Genomic DNA, 17,719 nt, shown 5'->3' with positions numbered 1-17,719 from the left:
GTTTCCTTGAGCTTATCAACTAGCATAAGCATTTGTGAGACTGTTTGAGAGAGCTAATTAAAATTGCTTATGACATGTTCATAAGTTGTTTTCAGCTTATTTCAATAAGATCTCTTAGATAGCTTATGAAAGTAGCTTATAACTCTATTTTATCTCTTGTGATAGAAATAGCTTATGATTAAAGACTTTTATGCATAAGTTGTTTATCCAGACAACTCTTACTATGTTGCATTACATAATGGTCCCAATTTCAGAGTAAAGTGGAGGGATTTGTTAGTCAGTCTACATCTTATTGAAAAGTTTGTCTAGTGGAGTTTGGTTCAACTATCAGCAAAACTTTTGAGATAACTTCAATTTATAATTTTGACTTTCTATTTGATACTCATTCTGTTTCTAAATAAATCAAATTAGAACAGTCAATAACATGGGATTGGTAGTACTTTAGTCTCAGTTGAACATTGCAGATGTTGTGATTGCCCTTCTTGAGTTGAGATCTCTCTATTATTTCTTTTGAGAAATGAAGAGTTTTGTTTATGAGAGAGATAGATACGTACAAGTAGAAAATTGGTGGCACCGACTTTTCAATTATTTTTTAAAACGGGTCTCACCAATCTCCCATTTGTCCGTATCTCTAAATTGACACCATTTCTTTTGACTTCATTTATGAGAATTATAGAGAATCTTACTCGTCTGTTTTTTTTTTTTAATTATTAAGTTGGTTCATCGTCGACCAATATTTGAAAATCATTCAGAAACTTCAATGACGACAGACATCGCCATCTGGAAGTAGAAGCTCATGGTTTTCTTCATTTTCACTGCTGAGACAATGACTTGATTGATAATGGTTCGAAAAAATAAAAGAAAACGAATGAGTACCTCTAAACTTCACTCATCCATTTTCTTGTTCTTGTCCAATTGACCCTGATCAGGTCTCTGTCTCAACGATAAGGACGCGGAGAACCACAAGTTTCTACTTTCTAGAAGCTTTGTTGATCATTGTTAGAGTTTCATGTGATTTTTAAGTATGAAGCAATGTTAATTTCTTTTGGAACTAAATGACATTTCCAATTTACTTCATTTGAAAACTTGCAAAAGCATAAGGATTGGTTTAAATGTGATATTTAAAAATGTGATGTTAACTATACCTTCCTGAATTTTGAAATTTTCCTCTGATATTTTATTGACATGGAAACAAATTTTCTGCAGCTACTACTCATTTTGTCTGTCTGTGTTGGGTGAGTATTAGGAAAAACATGTTTAGAGCTCAATAAAGTGTATCTCATGATATAAGCATGTACAACAGTACAAGTGTTTGGAAGAATTTACTTTTAGCTTATTTTAGTAAGTTCTTTTTTTTGGACAGCTTAGCTCATAAATGTTTGAGTAAAACAACTGTTAAGAAACCAATCAATTTTGTGTTTAGTGCAAGAAATGATTAGTGTTGCAAGAATAGTAGATGCTTTACGGTTGGAAAGGAATGACCAATCAATTGTTGTTGAAAAAATGTAGCTAATCTGTCCCTCTGCCTAGGTCCCTTCCTTCTAGTAGGACAAACAGTTTATAAGCAAAATTATTAAGGTAGAGAAATGTCTCATATAGATGCTACAATATCTACCCCACTCTGTTGGTAAAACACATGTTGGTATAAATAGTTTAAAGGATAATGAGAAAATATCTATCTACTATTTTGAATAATGCTAGGACCCAACATACAATTTTCAACACTCTTGTTTATTGATTAAAATCAATACTAACATGTGGATGTCTATAGTATATCAACTATAACACTATACCTACGTTCTGTAAAATACAACTCATTTGGTAGCTACAAAGACGCTAATATGTTAAAACTTGAGTTCGAACAATGAATTGTTCACATCTAATGTGTGAGTCTAGACACTAGACACTTTGATTAAAAAAAAAACTAGTTATATGAACATCCCTCTGATGATTCTGCATATGGAGAAAATTCAATTGTTAGTGGATAATTTGCCTTGTGTATCCAATCAATTTTTTGATAAATATTAGTTACTGCTTATCAACAGAAATATTTCTCAAAGATAATACCAACCAGTTGTTTTTTTTGTCGAATTTAGCATATGTTTGATATTACAATTGATATATCAGAATCACGATGATTCACCGTGATTTTTTGAAAGCTACACATTATAACTTATGCAAAATCATAGCGTGCTGCTGTAGTTATGATGTACCCACCGTAATGCCAAAGATACGCTTAAACTCAACAAGTTTCTGCAAATCTAGGTTTCTACTAATGAATTATTTGATGATCTTCCTAATGGGTAGACTTATTTGGGAATTTCATGGTTTCTACATAATTTTCTTATGATGATTAGGATATCATGACTACTCTTATTTGGTTAGTTTCCTAAGTGCGCTGTAATTATATGGATTATTATTTATAGGTATAAATTCTTGTACAGATCTTGAGTTTCTTAATCTGCAAGAATTTTGTTTATGCATCCATGTTTTGTCATTTCTTTTTTCTTATATATATATATATATATATATATTGATGCTGCAGAGGATGACTTGTACTAGGAACACCTTTTGCACCCTTTTTACTAGTACAATCTAAGTAACATTTATTGCACACACTTATTCTTTCACAATTCTGAGCAACTTCAAAAGCTTACAGCCAGAGAGTTTATTACTTCCACATATAACATATCTAAAAATGTGCTCAATTGTATTTTTTTTTTGTCCCTTTATTTTATCTGATTAATGATTTTAATCTCCTTATTTTTAAATATGTGATTTTGTTCTCTAATTTATGAGATCTTTGAATTTTGTCCACATGTGAAATTTAAGTAAGATTTTGGATTGTATGACAAGTTATGTTATGATGTGGAATGTGATCTAAAAATTTGACAATTGATATGATGATATTTTTATTCAATTTGATTGATCTTGAAATAATATACAATATATTTTTATCGTCCATTGGCTCATTTTGATTTAAATCCTAAGGACAATGCTACATATTATCATATCACTTGACATATCATAAATTGTATGCCATATTTTTCATGTGAACAAAATGTCAAAGATTTAAATAATTGTGGACTCATAATCCTGAATTTAGAACTGAAAGGATCAAAACCCTAAATTAGATAAAATGTGAGTAACAAAATGTAATTAAGCCAACAAAATGTGTAAAAACATATATCAATAGTAAACTTTTGGAATTTGCTATTGCTTTTGAATGTTGAGATTCAAAAGAAAAAAATATGGGATGATTTCTCAATCCACCTCCTATATGCTCAAATCTATCAAAATAGACTACCAGAAACGTGATAAGATACCACATTTTAGAATGGTAAACTGAGCAATCTTCAAAATATGTTTAACTATTATAAGTTCCAATTGTTAATATCGGTAGTAATAAACCAAAACGTTTATTTTCTGAAAGTAAATTAATTATCATATGAAATATATAACTACATGAAGTTTACTTTTTTTTTCTTTATATAAAAACTAGGGGGGTGTATTGGATTAAGATTTCAAAGGACAATTTTTGTTGAAAAAAGTCTTGAGGATTTTAAAAGACTTTGCAAGATTTTGATGACTTTGATGATTTTAAAAGACTATTAAGGATTTCAATGGATTTAATTTATAAGATTTTAAAGGATTTGAAATGATTTTATTGATTTCAAGAGATTTCAACATATTTTATGAATTTTAAGATATAATTGAAAAAAAATATCATAACACACTCTCTTTCACAAAATCTCAATAAAAACTCTTTTATTTATTTTATTTTATTTTTTACGGGAGAGCTAGAGCTAGAGAGAGAAAGAGAGGGGGGGGGGGGGGGGGGGGGGAGTGGAGAGAGAGATGTTTTTTACGGGAGAGTTAGAGAGAGATGTTTTTTACGGGAGAGCTAGAGAGAGAAGGAAGGGGAGAGAGAGAAAGAGAGAGAGAGGAGAGGAAAAGAGAGAGTAAGAGAGAAGGGAGGAGAGAGAGGGAGAGATACTAAAATCTTAAAAGAAAAAACAATCCTAAGAAATCTCATGTTTTCATGAAAGACTTTTTCATACTAAAATTTCACTAGAAAATCCCACAAAATCCATCAAAATCTGATTTATTAAACAATCCTTCAAAATTTGAATGATTTTGAATACCACAAGACTTTTTTTAAGTGACTAAGAGTCTTGATTGAATACCACAAGACTTTTTTTAAATGACAAAGAATCTTGATTAAATAACACAAGACTTTTTTTAAATTAGAAAGAGTCTTGATTGAATACCACAAGACTTTTTCATGATAAAAAAGTCTTTTAAAATCCCTTAGAATCATGATCCAATACACCCCCTAAAGCTTACATTAAGACATAACTGTTTGAGAAGTAAAAAACAGTTGCATCCAAATATAAGTGTTTGAGAATTGAAATTTTTTCAATCCACCCCTTTAAAATTCGACTTTTTACCTGAAATATATTTTTGGTTAAATTACACTATGGATCCTTTAAGTTTGAGGTTTGTAACAGATAAGTCCTTTAAGTTTTAAGTTTGTAACAGATTGGTCCTTTAAATTAATTTGGTCACAAATAAGTTCTTTAAGTTTGTAAATGTTTCGATTTAGTCCTTCTACCATATCATCGTTTGGTTAATAGAAGGACTAAATCGAAAATGTTTACAAACTTAAAGAACTTAGTTGTGACTAAAATAAATTGAAGGACCAATCTGTTACAAACCTCAAACTTAAAGGACTTATGTGTGACAAAAATAACTTAAAAGGATTAATTTGTTACAAACCTCAAATTTAAAGGACCCTCGGTGTAATTTAGTCTATACTTTTATTATACCCTTTGTTACAAAATATAAGCAAAACTAAGTAAAAACATTGATGTATTTGGATAAAATACATCAATTTTGTTTAACACACTTTTGCTTATATTTAGTAACGAATGAATTAATGTATTTTGTCTGAAAATGCACTAGCGAAAAGACGCTTCTGAAAGTGTATTCTGATTTTTTGGAGCTTGTACTTTGATTTTCGAGAATTTATTTTTCCACATTACTCACTTCTCACGTGCCCTTCAAATTGACCATTTTACCCCGTTTGAATTTTATAATCTGAAGCTTACTGGATGATTTTCAGATTGTAAAATATGTACCGTGTTTAACGAGTTTTTTCAATAAAGATCAAGCAGTTAGGAAGTCCTAAACTTTAAGCTAGACTCCTTTATTATTATGTTATGTTGTGTCATAGGGGAAATGTTTATTTTTCAATGAAGAATGAGTGAGTATTTATAAGAGAAATGCAAACATTAAGCTAGACTCCTTTATTATTATGTTATGTTGTGTCATAGGGAAAATGTTTATTTTTCAATGAAGAATGAGTGAGTATTTATAAGAGAAATGCAAACATAGACAGTAAAGACAGTTGAGGGGAGTCTGAGGCAACATTGTTGATCAGTCAAAAAACACATGGAACATGCATGGAACCAACCAGACTTGATGACCAAAGCTACCATCCAGATTCTAGATTGATTTAGATTATACAATATGAAATTATTCCTGTATTATTTAGGCTTATATAATTCAAGTCGTCCCAGACTGTGCAAAAACTTATGCCTTGGAGGGTTTGAAATGTTTCAGATTATATAATCTTAATTAGTCAAGTATAATATTTTTCTATGGTTTAGATTGCACATGTAGTTTCTGCGGTCCACGACGCACATAAACTTCAATAAATTGACATGTTTGATTAATTGGTAAACCACACCACAAAATCATGAACACTTATCCAGTAGATGTAAACACCAAACTAGAGCTACAATATACTACAACGACGAGAAATCTAATATGTTCAGGGTCAACGTTGTTGTCACACTGTTTGGTTTGAAGGACCAACTGGACCAATTTAACGGTCATCTCGACCACATAGACACAAGAAGCTTAAATAGTGCTGAGTATTGTTGTCCGTCGATGGAATCATATGGGCATGTTTGGCTTATTCAAATGAAGACTCAGAACGACAACATGAGACTTTGTATTCTATATTTGGCCAGCATAGTCCGCATGGACCTATCGAGTTAGATGATTCCTTGGTCGGATCTTTCTAAGATATTCGAGAAAGTTTAATTCGACCCATGACTTACGAAGAAATCAAGGCTTGCATGAATAGATCATATGAAGATTTAAGTTTGGTTGATCTATGATTTTGTGTGGATAGATCATATGAAAATGCATTAAATAATTTTAGAGGGCCTAGGACCCAATACTTAGGGTTTTATGGCGGCGTTTAGGGTGGGAGACCTTTATAGGTCTCCTACCGTGCATGGCCTCTTTTTTTTTTTGACCTTCGGACTTTTCCTAACCGTTAGATTGGTTGAACACACCATAGATCAAATACACTTGATTATCTTTTCATTTGTCTTCTTCCCTCTCAACTCTCATGAGCTTTCACCTTTCTCTGATATCCCTCTCTGTTTATTTTCCCTTTGCCAATAACACTATTTCTTTGTTCCTTATAATACGAACATCGGGTTTGATCTAGATTTTCCAACCATCTAAATATCCATTTTTTTCTTCATTGTTCTGCTCTTAATTGTTCAAAAAAGTAATACTCAGATCTGGAATAAATTTGGAAAAGAATGGTACTCAAATGCTAATCAATTTTCCTTCATTGTTCTACTCTTAATATTTCAAACAAGCCCAATAAATAAAATGTTAAAACTTTCATATTCATCAAAGATAAAAATAAAAAAAAAACTGCAGATTTAATCAATTTTTTGACAATTCCTTTTAAAATGCTAATCAAATTGGAATTCAAATTCATCTTTCAATAATACCGATTTGACTTTGTTTTGTTTTGATCGTTCAATAATTCCCTTTGGGACATCCGAAGTTGAAATTGAAGCATTTTTCCTGCAAATTGAAATTAAATATAGCAGCAGATCTGTGTTCATGAAGTTTGAGAAGCAATCTCAAGTTATTTAAGTGAAATATAATCATGAGGAGCAAGCAACATGCAAGCACAAAAGGAGCAATTGGATTTATATTGTGATGGGGAAGGAGATGAAGATTTGGGTGTTCTTGTGGTTGCTGCAGTTGTTGTTGTTGGATAAGAGAAGGAATGATTCCGATAGAGAGGAGAGAGAATGGGAAAGTGAAAATAAGACGAAAAAAATATTCAATGTTGATGGTGTAAGCTAAGAATCATAAAACTTCATTATCCAATGATTAATATCTATTTTGTCAAAAAAGAAAAAAATCAAGTCTCCTGCGGTAGGAGACCTAAAGAGATCGCCTACCGTAGCCTAACTTCAACTGCCTTCATATTCCTTAAAAACTTCAAACCACCTATCTTAAATTCATGTCGACAATAAAGCTATTTTAATTATTTATATTTATAATAATATACACGTAAGAGAATAATGCTAATGTTACTGTTAAAATGGAAGGAAACAGTATAGGTTTGATTGACTCGTACGTGTCATTGAAATATCTTGGATAATGGACAAATAAAATTGTTTGTAAATCAAAGAGATCATGCAAAGTGTGAGTAAAGGATAAACACAACTAATTGTTTACTAATTGGTAGTTGGCTTGGACCCTCAAAGATGCCTCTATCACCAAATTAGGTGGGGCAATTTTTCTACCCTCTTTCCATTATCAATGATGAGTTGTAATAACTTGTAATACTCACCAAAACTAAAGAAAGTATTTGTTTATTTTATTTTAGCAAAAATCATACTCATACTATGATTTTATATGCTAAACAAATTAAGACAATGTAACAAGCCAGGGTGCCGGACCAGTTTGCGTTGGTTGGTTGGTTGGTTGCTCATTTAATTTTCCACTCATTTTGATTTTTTTCATACTTATTGAAATAGACTTATTGCATAAAGAATTCCTTATTATAGCAATAGAACAAACATTTTATTTCTAGATTGATTCATAGGTTAATATTTGAGTTAGAAACTAAATTATTTTCATTTTATGTTTCCAAGTTTTACTTTGTTGGAAGATTATTAAGAGGTAGATAAACTATCCTTTTAGTTTTTATGGTTCAAATTTAACTTAGTATATCAAAGTAATATCATTTTTTCACCAAATGAAATGAAAATTTATGTAAATTATAGGATGTTTAGTCTTTTGGCAGCGGCAACAAAAATCACGGTGAAAAACCACTTCAATGCAGAAGCTTCGTTTTGTTGTTTTTAAAAATTCACGGTGAAACAACATTAGGACGCAAGAAATAGTGATCAAATGTGCATCCAAACACATGCTTAGACCGTGAGGATGCTTAAAATCCGTGTATATACATTCTTGTTATCGTCGAGAGATTTTTTCTCCTCCAATCTTTGTTGGGGAAAAAACCCTACCCTCAAATTCTTGAATGGGATAGTCCTCACATAAATCTTTACAAATACACATCTACAAGTTAACATCTCTACTCACTCCCTCTGTTTACTTGTCTACGATGATATCTCCATCATAAATTAATGGATAATAATATTTCCACTTCTACTCTATTTTTTTATTAAAAAATTATTCTTTGCTTTCAAATTTCTACGATGAAAACGACCAGTAAAATTTAAGAGAATTTATCTTCTCACAAATCATCCTTATCATCTAATGTTATTTTCTGACTTTGACTGTAAAAAACAGTGATGGATAGTGTCAAATACAATTGGCACCTGACCAAATGAAACATTGCACTATCATTCAGAAGTGCTTTTTCTACAAACTTCAGTGCAAAATTTATTCAACAGAATTGCTCACTGCATGCCTAACCCCAGTATTTATCACAATTTTCTGAGTCCCGTATGAATAGCTCAGTTAGCAACGACATTACAATATACAGGAGTCAGGATTCGAACACATAACTTCTCACTTATTCAACTTAAATGATGAATGGCCACTAGACTAATTGGAATAAAAAAATTACTCAAATAAATCCTTCAATCACAGAGTCACAAGATAACAAAAACAATAAACTTTTGTTTTACAAAAGAACCCAATTGTGTTCTTCATCCAGCAAAGGTTTCATCCAATTCCAACACAAAAGAACAAAATACCACATTAATTTAAGAATATTGATAAGTGATAATAACTGTAAATAAAATTTCCCAACCCCATACTTGAAACAAAATAATTTACAAACCAAATGAAGAAAATATTCCTATAAAAGAATATAAGTAACCCACCCAATAACCTTCACAATAATGTTATTGACCATATAATGAATTTAAACATTTTTCCTTTTACTCAGAGATGGGTATGGTCTTGGACCTGTAAAGCAGCTTCTTTTTCTTGGATGTTTGGTTATCAATGGTGAGTACAACTTTTCCAGGTTCACCAACTTTGAAGGTGTTGCTAATTACTGTTTCATCAGCTGCAGCAATTTTCCTGTTCTTCTGGATTATCACAGTGTATCCATCTTCAGCACTAGGCACAAATTCTGCTCCATAGCTCACATTCCAATCCACAACTCTTACTTCCCAAACCAAAGTGCTTTTCTGCACATTCAATCATTTCGTCAACATACAAACTATGAATATAAGGATCACGGTTTGAAATCGTGGTCAACAACCGTAAATGTGGCCACGATATTGCGGATTTTGAGGTCTCCGCAACGGCATTGCAACCACATTTTCCCACAATATAAAGGTTTGCAGCGTAACCGCGACATAGACCACAATTTAAAACCATCCTAAGGATCCTATTTAAGAAAATAAGATTGTATATCAAACAAGTTTTTGTTTCTTACCTCAGAAACTGGGAACTCAACAGCATGTTTAGTTGCTGGTTTGATAGTAACCTCTGTAGCAGGGTCAGCAGTGGTGAATTCCTGTTCACCGTCTCTGCTCAGTCCTCCATATTTAACTGGCACTTGCTCAGGAGCTATATATCTGTTCGGCCAAATATTTATCAATAAGAGATTTAATAAATAACAACAATAATAATGAAATATTAATAGGGTATGTTCCTTAAGGTCCAAAAAATTGTCTGCAAATACAATTGTGACAGTTATGTCAAGGTTTTTATGTCTACACGACCAAAACTACAAGTGAAGTAGCATCTCGTAAGATTTTATAGGAAGTCTAGGACTGCAATCTAAACCACAATATCAAGGTTTTTGAAGTCTCCGTGACTATAACACAACTATGGTTGAGCCTGTATCAGACGCATTTCAAGGATTGCGGCGCGACTTAAAGCCTTGGAATAAGTAGAATTTGACATCATTTTTACACAATATTAGGTCTCGTAGCAAAAAGCTATTACGAAAGCAATTTAAAAACTCATGTAGTTTGCATATAATAATATAAATATGTGTGTGTTTATGGCAAAGCTACTTTGAAAAAAATTTAAAACCTTGTAAGTTGGTCATAATAATAGCAATAAGTGTGTTTGTGGTAACCTTCTTCCTATGGGCTAAAAAACATGACTTATATCTATGATGAAAGCACTAAAAAAAGTGAAGAAAGGACTTACTTGAAAAGGGTTTCAGCAGATTTGGAGGAACCAGCAAATACAAATTTGCTCTTAGTCCTTTGTGTCAGGAAAGGACTGATCATCCTAGAGAAGGCAAGGTACCACCAAGGAACATTGATGAAAATCTACACAAACAGAAACAAAACAAAAAGCACCAAATTAAGCAATGATATTAGTCACTAAACATGAAAAACTACACCACTGAAAAAACAAAAAAAAAACAGACAAATTCAACTCATATTTTAGAAGAATTACCTGTTTGGCAACAAATTCAGGATAGTTATCCTGAAGCAACTGAAGAGTCTGCTTAATAGATTGTCTAAGCTCTTTCTTACCAAGAAGTCCAGGAGAATTTTTAAGATCATTAATCTGAACAAGAGTAGAGATACCAGATGGAGCAAAGTCGAGTTTCCTAACACTTTTCTCCAAAGACTGAATCCACCAACGAACGAACTTGGTTCTCTTCTCTTCATCAGAGAATGTTTTTTGATACAAATCCTTATCCTCAAACTCACCAAAAACATTGTAATAAACAGGGTGACCTTCTTTGTCAGTACCATCAGTGAAAACAACTTTGTCCCAGTCAGTTCCAAGATCTTCTTGAAGAAGTGCTTCGACTCCGAATTCCTTTTATTAGAGATACAATAAGTCAGTAACTAACCAATAACAAAAACTACTCCCTTCAATAAAAAATAAAAAAAATAAATAAAAAAAAAAAACAACCAAAAGAACACAAATATTGTCTTAAATAAAATATAAGCAAAAAGGAATTAAAAAAAATTCATATGTATTTGGTCTAAACTTGAGACCAAACACATTTGATTAATTAGATATTTTTACTTATATTTCTTCTATTTTATTCAATAGGGATTGCTAACTAACTATGTAAGTGTTTGAATTGACTTATTTGTGCCGGAGTAATTATTAACATAAACACTTGTGAGACTGTTTGTGAGAACTTATACAATAAAAGCTTATTTCCATAAGCTTTTCAAAACAGCTTACGAAAAGAGTTTATATATCATACAAAAAAATATTTAATAAAAAATATTTAGACTTTTATTTTATCGGTGTGTAATAGAAATAGCTTATTCATAAAAGCTTTATGCTATAATCTGCAAAATAAGTTGTTTATTCAAACAGGCCTATATTTCTAACATGATTTAATAACTATTTAACAAAAAGCTATTAACAAATTACTAAATTAACAGTATCTCGAATACCTTTCGCCAAAGCACGGTTTGTTTGATCATAGTGAAAGCCTCCTTCACCTTAAAATCCCTAGCTCTCAAGAACTTGAGAAGAATCACATCACTTCTTTCATCAGCTAGTAATGGAATTCCCCATATTTCAACTTCTTCTGGTACAATAGGAGTAACCTCCACTTCAGCAACAGGCTCAGCAACAGGTTGTTCACCTTCAGTAACTGGAACAGATACTATACTTTCCTGAATAGCCTCAACTGTTTTCGCACCGTCTTCTTCGGTACTTGCAGCTATTTTCTCAACAACTTCTACAACCGTTTCCTCCACTTTCTTCTCCTCCTTTTCAGGTTCAGCAGTTTCAACTTTAGGTTCCTCAGAGGTTGAACCTTTTTCTTCATCAACCTTCTTCTCCTCAACTACTGCTTCATCTTTCTTCTCTTCTACCACCTCTTCGGTTTTCTTTTCATCTTCTTCAGGCTTTTTCTCTTCTTTTACAGCTACTTCAGGTTCAGGTGCTTTGACTGGAGCGGGTGGAGGAGCGGTGAATTCATGTTTGTTAAGCGCTTCTTGAATAAGTTGTTTAAGTTCATCAAGTGCTTTTTTCTGAACGTCAGGAAGTTCAGAAACCACGTTAGTTTCTTCCTTAAAAGAAACCGATTGAGAAACCTTGCTTTCATCAACAACAGTTTCATCCGCCACCTTATCAGCCACAACTTCCGCCGGCTTCTCAGCCTCATCAGCAACAGCAGGAGGAGGATCAGCAACAGCTTCCTTATCAGTGGTGGCAGCGGTAACAGCGGCAGCGGTAACAGCAGCAGCTACAACTCCATCAGCCTGTTGTTCTTTCTCAACAACAGTTTCAGAGGTGGTTGTGGCAACTTCTTCAGCAGGTTTTTGAGGTTCAGCAGCCATTTGATATGAAAAAAGAGTGAGATGATATTAGGGTTAAGGTTAAGGTTAAGAAAAAGTGATATTTGGGTATTGAGAAAAGACTAATATAGAGAGAGTGAGATGATGGGTTTGGAGTTGGAGTTGGAGACAATTGGGCTTGGGTTGATGTGTTTTATGTATAAGAGATTATGATGATGATGAAATGGGAAGAACCAGTCTGTCTGACAGCAGGTACATCACTTTGTGGGACCAGTTACACCTCTATCTCTTTCTTTTATTATTTTCTTTTTAATATTCAATTCTTTTTCTTTCATTTTCCTCTTTACTTATTTCTATATCCAAATGTTTACTTTCTTGTACTTTTAGAAAAATAGTTGTTTTTAGAAAAATAATTTTTTTCATGTTTGTTATAATTTTAAAAAAATCTAAAAAGATGTGCTAAAAAAAATCTAAAAAGTTAAGATAAAAATAGAACCTAGTTTAGGTAGTTTTGTTTTAAGGAAGAACCTAGTTTAGGTAGTTTCTAAATTATTTTTTATAGTATTTTTGTTCTTATAGTAGAAAAACAAATTTTAAAATTTTCCTTAAAATTTATAGATTATTTGAATGTTAGTAGCTGTAGCAAATTGCCTATTAAAAATAGTTTTATTTACCTTTTGCCCTCGAAATATTTTTCTATTGTGGAATTTTGGCCTTATACAAGTTTTTGACCCATTTTGACAAAAATAAAATGATATTTATTTATTTAAATTGATAGAGAATATTTTTCAACACCGTTATAAACGTAAACGGGGATTCTACGAACAAGCTCACAACATCCAAGTTAATACATACAACATCGCAATAAGACGACGGCAATATAACGCCGTACTCAGACAACAAAATCACATAGAAAAAACTTAGATCTATATAAAAATCAATTATTTATATATATATATATAGATAGAGAGAGAGAATGAAGAGGTGAATTTAAGTCAATAATTGATCCAAAACCATGCTCTCAATGAAACAAATAGAAGAGAGAATCTAGAGAGAAAAAATTAGGGCAGACTTATTAGAGATTGGGTTATGGACCAAAATTTTTCCTTTGTAATTGGTAGCAGCTATCTCAATTAGTATACTAGCGAAATAAACTATTACTAATGTATGCATCTGACACTACACATAATGTTATTGTTATCTCACACTTATTTTGTTAAGTGTCTTATTAACGAGTGTCCTTTGAACACTCTTTAAAGCTTTTAAAAAAAGAAATTATTTTATACAAAAATTAAATATTTAATTTTCAATGCATTGATTATACACATTTTCATAAAAAAAAAAAAAAAATTACCATTTAAAGTCTTAAAGAGTGTCTCAGGGACACTCGTTAACATTTTCCTTTAAAAAAACCATCTAAAAAGTTAAAATAAAAACAAAACCTAATTTGGGTAGTTTTTTTAAATTATTGTTTATAATTTTTTTTGTTTTAAAAAAGCATTTGTCTTGTAATAGAAAAAATAAAGTTTAAAAGTTTCTTAAATAAGATTTTTTAAAGTTTTGCTCAAAAAAAAAAAAGATTTTTGAAAGTTAAAAGTTGTAACAAATTGCTTATTAAAAAAAAGTTTATTTACTCTTTATTCACAAAAATGTTTATTTTTACTTTTTTCTTTCTAAATATTTCTATCGTGCAATTTTGACCTCTACCATATTTTGCGCGATTTTGATCCTTTTTATGTTCATCCTTATTTATTAATTTTATAAGATTTGTAGCAACTTAATCTAATAATTTCCCCCTCTAAAATGCAGCAATCCCTAATATTTCTCCTCACTGATGAGATTTCCATTCCTATCCTGTTGTGTCATCTATCCTGTTGTGTGATCGTTTATATATATCTATTGTTTCCGTAGACTTTTTTTTTTTTGACAAGTTGTTGTACACATATTTAATACGTTTACAAACTCGGCTACACCAATTTCCATGCAAACTCGGCTATATATAGCAAACCCTAAACCGTGTTTCTCTAAAAGAAAGGGGTTAAATATATATATTTTTTAATTATTATTATTATTATGATTAAAACTGACTTTATATAGATTTTTTTGTTCTTTTTAAATATAATCCTACATTTTAATTCTAATTACTTATTTGTTTTCCAGTTTTATCCTTCATTAAATTTTATTAAATTCATCATACGTTTTATCAAATTTAATACATAATTTTTAATGAAGGTTGACTCAATTGATAAGGAGTTGAATAACGCGCAAGATTGTGGATGTGATCCGTATGTAACATTTTAATACTCTTTTAACTCGAGGTTTACCATGACCGTGGTGAACACCTAGAGGTTACCTAAACATTTTGTAACAAATTTTTTTTAATAGATAATTTAGTTTTTAAATAATATATGGATAGAGAAAACTTTAAATAATTACTTGGTTAAAATTAAATTATTTATTTAATCAATTTTATATAGACGAAATTTTGTTCTTACATGTTTCCATTATATATATATATATATATATATATATATATATATATATATATATTCATTCATTCTACACACATACTCTTGATTATCATTTCAACTTATATAATTAGGACCTTTTATATTTTAGATAGATGTTAATAAATCATTTAATTAACTTTGTCAAAAAAAAATCATTTTATTATTATCTATGGGACATATGAATTTTAAATAAATATTATACATAACCTAAATAATAATGTGATACTATATATGTAACCCAGGCAACGTCGGGTAAATACGCTAGTTACTTCTAATTGGTAAGCTCCCATCTCAATTATATTCAAAGTTTTTGCTGAATATACACTCTCTAATTAAAGTTTCAAACTTTGTAGTGTTTTGTATTTTTTAATTTAAAAAAAAAAAGTGACGTTAACTATTAAAGATAGGTATCACGTGTCTGCAAAAAAACAAAAAAAAAAAGATAGGTATCACGTCAATAAATCATGTCACCTTGTTTCGAATTTGAGGGAAAATTGAAAATGTGGTGGCCAAATCAAAAAAGGAGAAAACATAAAAAATAAATTTTTATTAATAGTTGTATTATTTGAACATTAAAATTTTTATGAGAAAACTGAAGTTAAGAAGGCACAAATTCATATAAGATCAGAGAGGATCACCAACCTAATTGCCAACTTATAAATAAATTTACATATATAAGAAAAAACAATTTTTTAAGTTCATTAAAAATCCAATGTATCTAGTCTATATATATAGCAGAAAATATTAATTATTCAATTAATCTAAAAAGTTATTTTTATTTATAAATATAATCGAAAATGATACATATTAAGAAACTTAAGTACTAATACTGTTTTAAAAGTTGTGCACAAAATCCTTAAAAAAAATGTTGTGTACAAAATGTTTTAAAAATTTAAAAGAAATGTTTATATTAATGTAAAATTACTTCTTTTTGGTATCCTTAAAATATGTTCATAGGATGCAAGTTAGCAAGATATTTAGACTAAATAAACACCAATATACAAAAATTATGATTTAAATATAGAGTGATGTTAACTTGTGTCTTTAGAGTATACGTTAAACATTAATGTCATTCCATCAATGATAAGAATTTATTAAAAAAAATTAATATCAAATATTTTGAACAATAAATTAACACAATTTCTAATATATAATCTCTATCAGTGGAATTTTTAACATGTGTCTTAAGGGCACAAGTTAATATTTCTCTTAAATGTATAGATTATTTGTGGAAATGCTTTCGCCAACCACAAAAACATTGTCTTGTTATTTTTTTATTTTTTGGTTAGGTAGCCTAATGGCTAAAAATTTACTTTTTAAAGTGAATAAGTAGGATGTCCGGGGTTCGAACTCCGACCCCTACATATAATAATGCATTGTCCCTTGTTGTTAAAAAGAGGAAGAGAAACAACGAAAACATTGTGGAAGTGTGCCGGAGATTACTCCTCATGACTTTTGTTTTCTAGTGCAGAGGGAGCAAAAAAACATCAAATTTGTTTTGGAATGAAATAGTAACTTAACACATGCTCACATGTTTTTTTGTTTGTAACATAAGTTTCACCAAATAATTTATAAATTTCATACCTAGAGTTCTGCTCTCTTTACGTTATTATTTTTTTTTATTCACACACACTAAAACTCACACATTGTAAAGTTTTAGATTCGAATCTGAATGAAAACGTCTAATCTAATAATTTCGATATCAGTTTACTTTTTTTTTTTTTTTTTTTAATATATAACCGTTTAATTGAGCAATCAAACCATTTACCATCTTCCAAAAAAAAGCTATTTATATCTGTAAAAAGAAAAAGAAGCTATTTACCAGAATTCACCGTAGATATCACTGTATTTTAATCCAATAATCCCTACCATATATGTGTGTCCCCTATATTTGTTAAGTTTGAAAATCTCCTTAACGTGATGTATAAAAACACAAAATTTAGTTGAACGTTTACATCAATCATGCATTTACTTGAAAAATATTTAATCATAAACTTGCGTGAAAAGAAATACTTTGTGTCTAACCCTCATGTTTTCATCAAATGCTATTATTATTGGATATTAATAAAGTAAACAAATGGATGGTTAGTAACAAAAAATCCTTGAAAGAATAATGGTAGTAGAATCAATGCCAACTTGATTTTTTATAACATCCATAATATAATAAAATTAATGAAAATGTCAACATCAACATAAACGATATGAATTTTTAATGCCGTATTATCATTGATAAGATTTAGAAAAGCTAACATGGGAAGCAACAAGAATCCTTATTATCAATATCAACTATTAAAAGTTAAGAATACTTTTGTCAAAAAAAATTAAAGTTAAGAATCCCTCAATCATCAAGAAGTGACGATGTGCCATAATGTTTGTCAATTTTTATATATAAGAATAGTCGAAACAATTGGTCAAAAAAATAATACTCCAAACAAAGATTTTTATTCATAAAAGCTGTTAAAAATAAATTTAATTTGTACCAAAAAAAATAAAAAATAAAAGAGCGATTATTTTTCTTGTTAAACTAATAATAATATAAGTGGTAAATGAGCGAATCATTCAAGAAAACCCATGTTCGATTTTTGGATGGAACAATTTTTGACCAGACTATCATTACTTCACAACCCAACTCTGAATTATTAGAGCCTATTTTCATCTGGGAAT

The 17,719-nt window shown here is 30.3% G+C and overlaps 1 protein-coding gene across 1 annotated transcript; it reads right to left on the bottom strand.

Annotated features, from left to right (window-relative positions):
• Positions 1-8,905: 8,905 nt before the first annotated feature.
• LOC25491806 (patellin-3) lies at positions 8,906-12,754 on the bottom strand. Its single transcript, XM_013599835.2, has 5 exons — positions 11,694-12,754; positions 10,726-11,097; positions 10,471-10,595; positions 9,746-9,887; positions 8,906-9,494 (listed from the first exon to the last, which is right to left on the bottom strand). Exons 1-5 carry the CDS (start codon positions 12,585-12,587, stop codon positions 9,240-9,242), a joined length of 1,788 nt encoding a protein of 595 aa, XP_013455289.1. The 5' UTR covers positions 12,588-12,754; the 3' UTR covers positions 8,906-9,239.
• Positions 12,755-17,719: the final 4,965 nt, after the last annotated feature.

This window comes from Medicago truncatula, chromosome 4, assembly GCF_003473485.1.
Source record: "Medicago truncatula cultivar Jemalong A17 chromosome 4, MtrunA17r5.0-ANR, whole genome shotgun sequence".
Taxonomy (NCBI): Eukaryota; Viridiplantae; Streptophyta; class Magnoliopsida; order Fabales; family Fabaceae; genus Medicago; species Medicago truncatula.
The sequence above is the reverse complement of the archived record's forward strand: the minus strand, read 5'-3'. Positions and strand labels throughout refer to the sequence as shown.

Excerpts from the sequence above, each read along its gene's own strand:
- LOC25491806 (XM_013599835.2), bottom strand. The coding sequence starts at position 12,587 with ATGGCTGCTGAACCTCAAAAACCTGCTGAAGAAGTTGCCACAACCACC. Across the intron at positions 11,098-11,693 it reads AAACCGTGCTTTGGCGAAAG|GAATTCGGAGTCGAAGCACT; the intron begins GTATTCGAGATA and ends CTCTAATAAAAG. Across the intron at positions 10,596-10,725 it reads CTGAATTTGTTGCCAAACAG|ATTTTCATCAATGTTCCTTG; the intron begins GTAATTCTTCTA and ends CTGTTTGTGTAG.